Source organism: Protopterus annectens, chromosome 1.part2 (genome assembly GCF_019279795.1).
Source record: "Protopterus annectens isolate FY-2018-M chromosome 1.part2, PAN1.0, whole genome shotgun sequence".
NCBI classification, from domain to species: Eukaryota; Metazoa; Chordata; order Ceratodontiformes; family Protopteridae; genus Protopterus; species Protopterus annectens.
In genome coordinates this window covers 862,198,820-862,211,251 of record NC_056727.1, presented here as the reverse complement: position 1 = coordinate 862,211,251, position 12,432 = coordinate 862,198,820, and the positions used below count along the sequence as shown (strand labels likewise).

At 37.5% G+C, this 12,432-nt stretch overlaps 1 protein-coding gene across 1 annotated transcript in view; it reads right to left on the bottom strand.

Annotated features, from left to right (window-relative positions):
- LOC122792418 (trichohyalin-like) overlaps positions 1–12,432 on the bottom strand; it is a 261,589-nt gene that overhangs the window by 212,571 nt on the left and 36,586 nt on the right. Inside the window, exons 3-4 of the mRNA XM_044060207.1 lie at positions 10,230–10,373; positions 3,264–3,347 (exon numbers count right to left, since the gene is read on the bottom strand). Coding sequence (XP_043916142.1) covers positions 3,264–3,347; positions 10,230–10,373 — 228 coding nt within the window. The remainder of the gene's footprint in view (positions 1–3,263; positions 3,348–10,229; positions 10,374–12,432) is intronic.

Here is a 12,432-nt window from a genome sequence, read left to right as displayed (position 1 = left end):
TTCTAGACAGAAGCCTTCTCTGTGTGCCCTAAATCCCTGTTGTATCATAGCCAGACATTCTTATCAGGACAGCACTTACTCTAGAATTTATATACAGGACAGTAAAAGAAAATAAAGGAATGAGAGATATAATTATGTTTAGCTAGCAAATATTTAACGGATATTTAAAAGCTGCTTTTGGTGAAAAATATTACCCATGCACTTTAAAAAATAAGTTATAAACTATAATCTGGAAAAAAATCTTGTAACACCATCATTTAACTAAAACCTATGACTCATATATTGGCAAAGTTATAATATTTGAACAAAACTTTCACTTGTAATTCTGCTGCCCTTAAAGGAGCTATTTCATTAATTAGCCAGCAGAGTCTATGCTGGTATTTTATGTTTTAAATTAGAAAAAGTTATACTTTTAAAATTTTTTAGAAATAATAGTCAGACTTCTGTAATTAATGCTATCATCTTTAGATAAAACTGCAGTGCTTTTTATAATTTTGATATCTCTATGACTTGTCATCCTGGGAAAAGCTACCTGTAATATAGAGTTTATTTAATTTTAATTATTTATTATTATTATTATGCTTTGCAATTATCTGTGGAATATAGCTTACTGCACATTCAAAGAAAAGGTGTATGCAGCACTGTGTAAAACTGATCTATTTGTCTGTTTATGGTTGAATCAAATTGTGTTTTCCTAGTATTTAGATCTGTTGGAATGAGTTCACTTGGTCTGGCTGTGTGCCATGAATCCCACCATCACACTCTCTGTGATATACTTTGCCAACCTTACATGGAAAATTTGCAACTGATAGGAATCGATAACTTTTGCCGTCATAAATGCATTAATGGAAATGCAGAAGAATTTAGGCAGAAAATCATACCTGACAGAATGGAAAATGTTTTTCTTTTCAGTTCAGAGATTTTCTTTGTGAGTTAGAATAGTCTAATGAGCTTTTTTGTATGGTACATTTCTGTCATGAAAAATTTTGTTTGCAGTTAATTTTGGCAGAAAAACAAAATCAGTTATCTACACTGATGGAATACCAGTGACATTCCTAACTTTGTACATAATATAGTATTTTCTGTTTCCTAGAACCAGTCTGTTCAGTTATCACATTCTTCCTCTCCTCCAAGTATGAGAACACAAACTTCTCCCTCTTTTCTGTATTTTTTCCTGTACACTAAAATGCCCTCTCTCATAACTCTCTCAATGTAATTCTGCATTAAGTAATACATCTTCTTTAGAAAACTTGTCTAGTATAATGTATAGGTTTAATAAAGCTGTTTCTGTTTGATTTGTTTCTGACTAAATCATACTGATATTGACCACTACGTCATCATTTTATTTGTAAAGTGATTTTTTATCTGTCATTTCAGTTCTTGAAAATAACCTGATACCAAAGATTTTCTAACCCAGCCTACCCTGAAAAGGGGCTTTGATAGCTTCGATGGACAAATGAAACTAAACTAAACTAAAATAAATATTATCTGAGAAAACAAAGGATATTAGGGAAACTAACCGATTTTTCTTCCTTTTTTGAAGTGCAGAAACAAGTTTCTCCCTACACAAAACAAACATGGTATAAGTACAAACTCACTGAAATTCCATCAGTGTAGATGACTGATTTTTTTTTCTACCACAAAGGACAACATGCCACAATATTTTTCAAGACAGATTTGCTAATGCATTCATTTGAAAAGGTCCTATGATAACATTCTATAGCATTACACCTGAAACACAACTAGGTGTTCTGATGTGTAAGAATCCTTAAAGGAAATATTTCTTTGTGAGATGTGAGAATATCTAAAGGAAACCTGGTGTGCATATTGCAGTTGCAGATGTACTTTAACTGAAGAATAAGACAGCCTCTTACTCACAGAGCTAAAGCATTTACTACAACATTCCATACCGTTAACACACAGATTTTTTTATAAGATGATTTTCATAAAGCATATGCAGGTTGTTTAAAGTCATACACTCATTAGAGTTGCTACTACTTTTGCTACAGATTTCAGAAATGTCTCTTTCCTAGGAATGCTACATGCAAGGACTTCAATTAATGTAAATACTTCTGTGAAACATTACAAATCAAATACCTGTCAAAAAGAGTAAATTCTAATACAGCTTGCCAAAGGTGATTCCTATCATTTCTATATGATGCTTAGAAATTTGATCTCTGGTTATTGATTATGGTGCAAATGACTATCCTTGAGTTTTTTATCAAAACCATTTGAGATGGTCCCATAACATTAGGTCCATAAAAGAGCAGCCGTATGGGTAGTGTCTCTCTTCCAATGCAGCTTCTCTATTTTCTATAGCTTCCACTCTAAATGTTGCAAGTGTGGTAAATGACAGCTGACCCATAGTCCATTCAGCTGGACCTATCAGGTCAAGCAGGCAAGACCCCCTGTACCCATTCTCCAACATAAACTCAGAGGTCAATAGATTGCAAAGTAAATTATATTCCACTGTCACAGATGTTCTGTTCTGTCATGCAGTCATAAAATACTGATTTTCAGGGACAAGGCTGCTCCACAAATGACAAACTGCTAAAATAGATTTCTGCACGATTGTCAGAGTGATAGTGGGAAGGTAAAAAGATTGAAATCCATACCAAGGAAGTCTAGAAATAAACCATACAGGTGCAGAACTATCCACGGCCTTTAAATGTAGAGGGTAGGCTTGGCAAAAATGACTCATTTTGCAGGAATGATACATCAGAGTAAGTTGTAACATAAAGAGGCGATGTATTCTTGATTCTGTTGTGCTTCAAATGAGAAGTTAAACAAAGTTCCCATCTTCCTATGTTGGTGGTTGCTCATGTTGATGAAAAAGATCTCAAGGCACTTTACAAAAAGAGCAAGGAAATTTGTCTAGTGCCTTTCCAAATTTCCACTAGTAAGTAAGTACTATTTCAGGCCTCACCCTGAAAATAGGCCAGAGGTCCAGTGACACTAACCAAATTAATAAAAGTATATTAAAAAAAAAACAACTAAAAATGTTTAGTTAAATCAGTATTAATTTGCTTAATATGTTAACTGTAACTTTACTGGTAGCTGAAAACAAAGTCTGAATATCTGTATTTTTAGTACACAAAATAGTGTCAGTCAATGATGGAAGAAAGAAAAAAAACTGTTTCTGTACTACACTGCATAAAATTATTTTATGACAGTTACCTCCTTAAGTAATACTGTAGTTACTACAACAGAAATGTCAAATATTTTTAAAAAGTCAGACAAAACAAATGGAAGCAAATTTTTACCTTCTTATCTCTCCTGAATACTTTAGTCACGTTCCGAAACAAGCACTGAAATAATCCACCTTTAGTTTTCTTTTTACGTTTCCCCTAGTAATAAGGAGTTTAAATATTTGTTAATAGTCATTTTAAAAAGTCTATTCCCAGTTTGATAAAATGTATATCTTAACCCTTCAGGATTCATTACTGGTTTAGGTTTATAAGTCTCATCTATGCTCAGAACATATTACAGGTCACAAAAGAGAAACTAAACAAATACATCTTTAAACTTTGGCATGTATGCTACAAGTCATATCTGACTTCTGCATAGCAATGATATTTGCTTATTTTTGTTTTGCTTTATTAAAAATGACTGTCTAAGTTTTTATTATTCTTTTTATTATTCTTCCTTATCACACACATGCAGAGAAAGTACCAATATATTTGCCACAGAATACATTCTGCTTGTAATCAACCAATCAATCAATCAAGAATAACTTTATTGTCATTCAACCGCATGCACTCACAAGTGCACAGCTGAATGAAATGATGTTCCTCCAAGCTCAACATCAGCAAGCAACAACATTTAACATAAACATTTGCACATAACAAACACAAAAACAACAGTAATGAGCCAACCGACAGTGCCAAAAGCTTCAACCTCTGCATTCCAACTCCAGCACCAACTACATCTCAAGTCCCAGTCCTACCGCAGGCACAGAAACATCAACTGCTGCATCTCCATATTCCACTCCAACACCAGAAACATTCCTCCCAGTCCACCAAGGAGCCACAAAGGCACCACATGTCCAAACCAGACCAGCAATCCATACCAGACCGATCCCCAGAATGTACAAATGCAGCCATCTGCGGGCCCTAAAGGTCACGACCACATAACGATCCCTCCTCCTCCTCAGTCTCACCAACCCACTCCATCACCAGCACCAGCTCCAAAGTCTGGCATTATTTTCAGCTCAACTCCATTCTGAATCCCTCTGACCTAACAAGATAAATCCAGTTTCAAATTTCATGCCGGCAAACTCCACTTCCGCTTCTGCATCCAACTCGCCAACTTGCACTGAAGGCCCTACTTCAAGTTCCAAGTTCCAAAGGTAAGGGAAACTAACATTGGGATGTCATGGACATTGAGACTTCAAACTGCTGACAGCGGACACACCAAACCAGATGAAAGGCCCTACAACTCAACAATACAGATAAGTACAACAACAACACATAAAGTGCACAGCGGGAGCTGGAGATGCTGCTGCCATACAAGGCGCCGGATGCTTGCTCAATATTCTCTAAAGACACAGGTGTATAGTAAAGCAAACACAATAATAAATGAATGTATGCTATCCTGGAACTCAACTGCAGAAAGGTCAGGGGGAAAATAAGACCTTTATATAATGAGAAAGTAAAGTAAAGCAGGACACCTTTTGAGAATAAACAAGAAAAATCTTTAATAAGAACTGTAAATACTCTGTCATATGTGTACAGTGACTACATGTTTCATAGATACAGTTATCAATTATTTGGACAGAGTAAGTATCATGTTTTTTGAGGGGGAGTAGCTGAACATTTTCACTCATAGGTGTGACTACAGATTGGTTCTGGACATATGGGTCCTGAAAGAATATCACTTTGACTTCTGCTGGACTGATCTGCTTACTTTATGATAAAATTTAGGAGCAGGAAGCCATAGACATCCTGACTGAATAATGCTCTGGCTTCAAATGGAATGCTTATTTTAGAATGTAATTTAGCAATAACATAATGATGCATTTGTATAGCTTTTCTGGATAAACAGTGATGTGCAGTTTGACAGCTAAGGCATCTTTATTCTGAAATAAATTGTTATAAAAATGCATAATGTTGCTCTATACACATGAGAAAAGGTCTGACTGTGACCAAGATGACCAGAGTGTGACTAGCACCTGAAGTGCAAGACGAGCTGCAACAGAAGGGAAAGGCTGGAGACCGATATCATGGCAGCAGTAGTAAACAGGCTCGGATGTGTAGGTCTGTCAAGCAAAGTGGTGATACAGTGTACCCGGTGATGCCTGCCTGAATAATGCCATCATGGCTGTTAAGCAATGGGCTAGAGATACATGTATACATACATACATACAAACCTACATGCATGAATAATATGGATACCGTATAGCAGCTTAAAGGAAGAAGGATACTTATACACAGATACATGAAGAGTCAGTTGAAATGTTGGACTATGAGTACTTGCATTACTGTCTTGCCCTCTTTCCTTACTAGCATTTATTTACCTCAGATTGGCATATTCATTTTTCCAGTGAGTATTTTTAAACTACAACTGTATATTATTTCAGTTGCAGGTATGCAGGACCTGAATAGACTCTTTTAGTATTGATATTTAACAATATGCCATCTGCTGGATATATTCTTTCTACATGACAGATGGCAACAGTCATTCCAGTGCTTAAGGCTGGTATTAAGCAATACCTAAAGAAAGACTGAAATATCATATATTTGGGATTGCTTGTGCCTAAGTAAACTTACCACAACAGAAGATGTTTGAATGATCACTGGCAGTAGCCTTAGGTATTTGGGTTATATCCTGTCAAGGATATAATCGTCTGCCAGCTTCCGAAACTTCAGGGAACTTCCACGCACCTAAACTGTCAAGCAGCTCAAGCTCAGCTGACTAAAAGATAAGTTTGGGTGCAAAGCCTTTAGAGCTTTCCTGCAAATAGAAAGAGAAAGCCCGAACCCTGAAAGAACTATCCTAGGAATAACAAAACATATATGTCCATACCTTAGCAGTAAAAGCACTAAAAATGGAGGATGGAGGGAGGAAGAGGTTACTGCAGCAATGGTCATTTGTACATTTATTGTTATGGTAAGTCCAACTTGCACAACTGTACTATGTTCATCATATTAATAATTGCTGCAGTAACCTTAGCTATAGGAGTAGATTACCATAGCTAACTACATTTAGGAGGTGGAAGGAGAAGAGTCCAGGAACCCCGAGAATGGTCCTAGCAAATCTGGATCTGGACTTAGAAAAGGAATCAAGCTTAAAGTGCTTTGTAAAAGTATGTGAAAAGGACTACATAGCAGCTTCTAGAATATTTTTGGAATCCAACCATTTTCAAAAAGCCATTGATGAAGCGAAAGCCCCCCCCAACAAAAGAGAAACAATTCTTTACATATTCATTTATTTAAAAAAATATAGTCCAATCGTGTGCATGCAAGCATGTATGAAAAAGTAAAAGAAAAATCAGTGACTTACAATAGAAAAAACAATATGTGTACTGATAACTGGGCTTAAAATAGAAAAATGACCCTACTTTTAATAGTAATTTTGAATTGAACTGAAAAAAAATATGGAATACATTGCATTTGATTTGATTATCAATTAATGACTTTTTTGTTGCTGAGTTTTAATAAAGAAGTGCGGGGTCACATATTTCTTGTATTTTTGTTCATTCAGTTTCTTTGGTAACTTGAGCATTGGTGAACATTGGTGTGTCACCTTTGACACGTGTGTATAGGTTCACCATCACTGAGATAGACACTTAGTGAACACTGTTGCTTCAGTGGATAGTCCAAAGGTTAAGGCAGAGAACTGATAATGTGATCGAAGCATAGAAAACCTTAAGAATGTCTGAGGTCTGGATGAAAAGAAATGCTATGATAAGCATCTTACAAGTCTAGTGTTACCAGGAAACCTGAAAAACAGGAAGAAGAGGTAACAGGTTGTGAAGTGACCACTTAGAATTGGGGCACTATCACAAAACAGTTTTAAGAAACAAAGATCCAGAATAGGCTTCCAAGCATTGTATTTCTTTGACACTAGGAACATACCTGAATAAAAACTATTTCCCACTTGGGAAGGAGAAACTGGTTCTATCAGTTCTTGAGATAGCATGTCATAAAGAACAGGTGGAAACAAGAGAGTCTTATTTGGAGGATGAGGAATAACCCCCGTAGAAAGGAAGAATTTCCCCCCACTGCAATCTCTAACCTTGTTGAATGATATTTAGAACCCATCTGTCTGAAGCAATCTATTGCCAAAGATAAAAGTGGGGATTAAGACTTTCTAGAAGAAAATGCGGGGCAAGGGTGGGAGTGGGTCACAAGGTCTTTTGAACAGTCATTCAGATATATTGGACTCTTCTTGGTTTTGGAAGGTTGGAGACTTCTGTTTGGAACTTCCTTGCCATTCCTTCTTAAATGCCTGTTTAACTGAATTCTAGCCAGAACAGCCAGAAATGGAATTGGAGAAAGAAAATTCCTTAGAGAGATGAACAATCTTAAAAATTCTCTGGATTAGCTTGCCCCATTCATCACACTTTTTGATCACCTCTGTGGCACAGGGACAAAACACAACTCTCTATTCAGGGGAGAATTTAAAATTTCGTTTTAACATAATCTGGAAGGCTCTGAGTATGCAGCCAAGCAAACATCCTTAAAACAGTATCAGTGACCATAACCCAGTAAAAGGCATCAACAAGGTCATACACGCACTCTGCAAACAAACAGTAGTGACCTGTGCAAAGGAAGAAATAAAGTTACTTAAAAATTTTCTTCACAAGATGAAACTGCAGATAAAACATTCCTCACATTTTCACAATTTGTCAGAACAAACCTTAACACATGAGGCTGACAATTCAAAATTCTGAAAAAACAAAGTTGCAGAAGTATACACTTTTTTCCCATACCTATCGATTTTCCCATCCTTATCGGAGGATTGGAATAAACTTAGCAACAGTAGGATCAACTAAGGCTATAGTTGCTGGGTTAGGTGTAGGAAAAGAGTATAAAAATTTAAGACTGTGGAATTTTAAATATCCTATCTGCCTTTTTAGGGGCAGCTGGCTGACAACATGAAAACAGCAGGCATTAACACACACATCCACTAAAGCAGACAGAACAGGAGGAATGGGTGCAGGTTCTGGAAAATCCTTCTGTAACAACTCATAGTACTTTCTGAGGGATTGAGAAGCCTGTGTTCAACCACTGAAAACACTATCACATTCTAGCAATAGTCTCAGAAATAGTGTAATTCCCATGGGGAGAATCAGAAACCAAGCTCTTCTCTAAGTCTGAATCAGAAATCTGAGGGAAAAAAAATGAATTTATCCCTGCATCTTCTTGTTCAGAGTCAGAATCTTAAATATCTTCAAGAAAAGAGAAAACCCTCTTTCTTTTACCAGAAACTACTTTACAAGATCAATAGCCTGAATTAAACTTCTGTCTAAAGAAATTTCAGGAGTAAATACATACTTGGGTTTCTGTTTGTTTTTGACAGGAAAAATGGGATCAACATTGTTACTAATTGCAGCAGCTGTTTCTCCAGGGATAGGCGCAGCATTCTGGCACAACAAGGAAACCTTCCCTGTTCCATCTCCCAGGAATGACAGTAGTTGTACTCTCTTATCCACTGACGGGACTCCCAACAGTAACAGAGGACGTGGCTGACCCCCATCCATAACAGATGTAGGTGCTACACAGAAGGGATCTAAGGCTAAAGATGAGTGTTCTGAGATGCAACAAATAGCTAGAGCAGAGTCATCCACCTGTGACTGAGATAAATTGCTGGCCTGCCTTGGTGGCAAAGGATGTTTGCTTTAGTTTTTCTTCTTGTGGCTGGAAGATGGATCAACTGTGGGACCGGTAGTCTGTTCCATGGTCAAGCTGAAATGGTACCCCTTTACCAGGGAAGACAAGCAGCAAATGTCGGTAAAACTACAAGTCCAGAAAAGTTACTTTTCTAACAGAAAAAACACAGTAAAAAGCACCTTTAAAAGCTCTGCCAGCCTCACCAAGGAAAAATAAATATAATTTCTCCACAGAAAATATGTTTTCATTTAGTTAACACTACTTTACAGATGACAGAATAAACAAGTGCTCCACTTAAGTCTTGAGACAGTCATTTAAAACACAACACTCCTAGTTTTAAAATTACTTTCCTGAAGAGAAAGTAATAAAACAGCAATAAATTTTAGAACATGAAATGTTTATTCCCCAAAGGGAACTTGTCAGTCATGCAAAGTAAAGTACAAGCCAACTGCTGATCCTCAAAACACTTGCGTACTCTTTGGCAGCAGTAAAGCTCTGAGCAGCTTCACACCCAACCATGTCTTTTAGTCAGCTCAGCTCAAGCTGTTTGACAGTTTAGACACATGAAAGGTGCCCTGAAGTTTTGGAAGGCTATAACCCATATAGCTAAGGCTACTACAGCAGACATGAAAATTGAACATCATATCCGTTCTTTCCTTGGATAGCACCAATATTGCTTTTTACCCAGCTGATCTGGAAGACTACTCAGCTCAGTTATCTTAAAAGTAATCACAACAAAAGCACTAAACAATGTATAAAGGTCTCCAATGGTACAAACATAGCAGTTCACTAAAGACACCTGCAATATCTGAAAATAACAGGTCCAAAACATTGGAAACACAAGCTGCCCCTTAACTACTTCCACACTGCTCAGAACTAAATTTAAAAAAAAAGTCTGACCAGTGAAGGTGTGAAAGTAATTACTGTCCCTGTAAACATCTGCATTGATTTAAATCTTCATTGACTATAAAGCCAGGATTCTGTTCTTGTATACCACCTTCAAGAATGTACCCCCCCCCCCCACCTAAGTCTGTGCTTGTGGTGTCGGTCCTCATAACACCCCTGAGCAGGTGTTAATTACACATTAACACACCTTGTCGGGCATTATTGCTTGCGTAACATGCCCTACTGTGTTGTACAGTTTTTACTCACCTGAAATAAAGCTGTGCATATATTCCCCTTGAGATAATATAAAGATCAGAACAATTACACAAATCATTTAAATGACAGATCAAAATGAAAAATCATATTTTTCAAGTTGGAAAGAATATGCCACCCTTCAGGCAATTCTTCATGCAAAATGCTAAAAAGACAAACGATAGGATAACATTTGGACTCCCCAAAACAATTCCTTATTGAATTATCTGAGTTCTTATTAGAACAGGTGTTACCTACCTCAACACAAACCTTTTCTTCTCTTCCATCATTCTCTTCTTTTTTCTTGGCTACCTGCTTCCCTTTAGTCTTTTCGGTAGCAAGGGAGGCCCTCACTTTATCAGCTGGAATACACTCCTCCTTAAATTCACAGCTCTCACTATGCTGTATGATGTTAAAAGTCACAAAATTTATATAAAACTCACAAGGTAGGAACATGTAATTTAATACACTACTTAGTATAAATGACGAAAATAGACAAATAGTAACACATTGCAGAAAACAACAGAGTATTTCCCAAGCGGGATGTGTGCCTTGGGACACTTATTTGTAGGTTTAAACAATTATAATAACAAACCAGTGCTATTTAAATGCGTCAATATGTTTTTAAATAAGTGAACTACTACTTCTTGGAGTGTTTTAAGCCAAAAAGCAGGCCATAAGGGCAAATGTGAATGCACTGCAAATATGGATAAATTAGTGTAGCCAACAGCTCATATATCAGCAACATACTGTGAAAATACAAAATAACAAAACAGAAATAAGGGCATAAGAGGTATGCTATGTATACTGCAAACATTTAAGGAACACATAGGAGGTGTATTGAAAAGCAGAGCTGCACTGAAATAAGCACGGCGAGATTCAGGAAATGATAATTACAGTGAGATGTATTAATTTGTTTTAAAAGTTTTAAATGGTTGCAGTAAGGAAAACATAAAATAATATTTTCTCAAGACTGCCATGCAACTTTATTCTAACAGTCATGCATTTGTAAACCTGCAGTGGCTTACTACTAATTTTTACTACAATGCAGTAAAAGCTGCCAATTAGATGACTCAAAACTGAAACTACCACAACTGGTGAAACTCTGTCAGCTACAGGAAGAGACATAAAATAGAAACGGTAAATTAATTTTGATGCCATTCAAGATCTCTGTACGTAAGCATAGTTTCCAACATTCCTTTAGTGATTTCAATATTTACTACAACCTCTTCCATGCAAAAGAAATCTCAGAATAGGTATCCTCACTATCCCTTTCTCAAAAACTAAGGGTAATACTGCTCAATGCCAGAAGTCTAAACCTCAAGATGCACGCCCTCGAAGCCCTCCTCAGTATGGACAACATCGATGTCTGTGCTGTGACTGAAACCTGGTTCAAGGCTCCTGAGAGCACCCCAGCACTATCAGGTTATACCTCATATCATGCGTTCCGGCCCCAAAATCCGGACCGAACCACAAAAGGAGGGGCAGTATCCATATTCATAAAGGATACCCACACCTCCAGGTTAGTGGCAACGCACGAAGCATCGGAGACCATCCAGGTGCAATTAACCATAGGTAAAACTGCCCTACAGTTTGTAACATGCTACAGACCACCTTCTCAAACTCAGGAAATCCACACAGCCTTCCTGAAGACACTGGAGAGTATGAATGTCTCTCCAAACACCATCATATTGGGTGACTTCAACTACCCAAACATAGACTGGGAACATTACTCAAGCCCCAACACCCTAGCCTAAAGGTTCCTTGAGTTCATAAACTCAAATGCTATGGAACAACTAGTCACCATTCCCACAAGAGGAGAAAATATACTAGACCTGATCATCACAAACATGGGGACAAAATGCTCCACACGGGAAGTAGATCCCTCATTGGTGAGATCAGACCATAAATTAATTCCACTGGAGATCCACATCCCGCCCCACCCCCAGCAAAAAAGACCACAGTGAAGAACTTCTCAAAAGCAAACTTCACACTTCTTAAGGCTGGAGTGGGATCCTTCAAGGCCCCCGAGCCAGTGGAAACCACAACCCACGCTGCTGAAACCCTTACAAATGCCTTCTACGAGCACCTACAGGAATGTATGGATCAAGCAATCCCTAATAAAATCAAGACCCTTTCCACCAAAGGCAGGCACCCGGTCTGGTGGACCCCAGCCATAAACAAACTCTACAACAAGAGGAGAAAGCTACTACATGACAGAGCAAAATCCCTAAAAGGGAAGGCATCTCTGATCAATACTAGCAGAAAACTACGATCACTCATAAAATCATCCAATGCCAACTTTGAGAGAAAAATCGCTAATGACACAAAAGACAATCATAAAGCCTTCTTTAGCTATGTTAGAAACCTGGGTGGAAACTCCCAGATATGCTCAGAATTAGTCCAAAATGATAAAAAATCACTGAACCCACAGACATTGCCAACATACTGGCAGACAGGT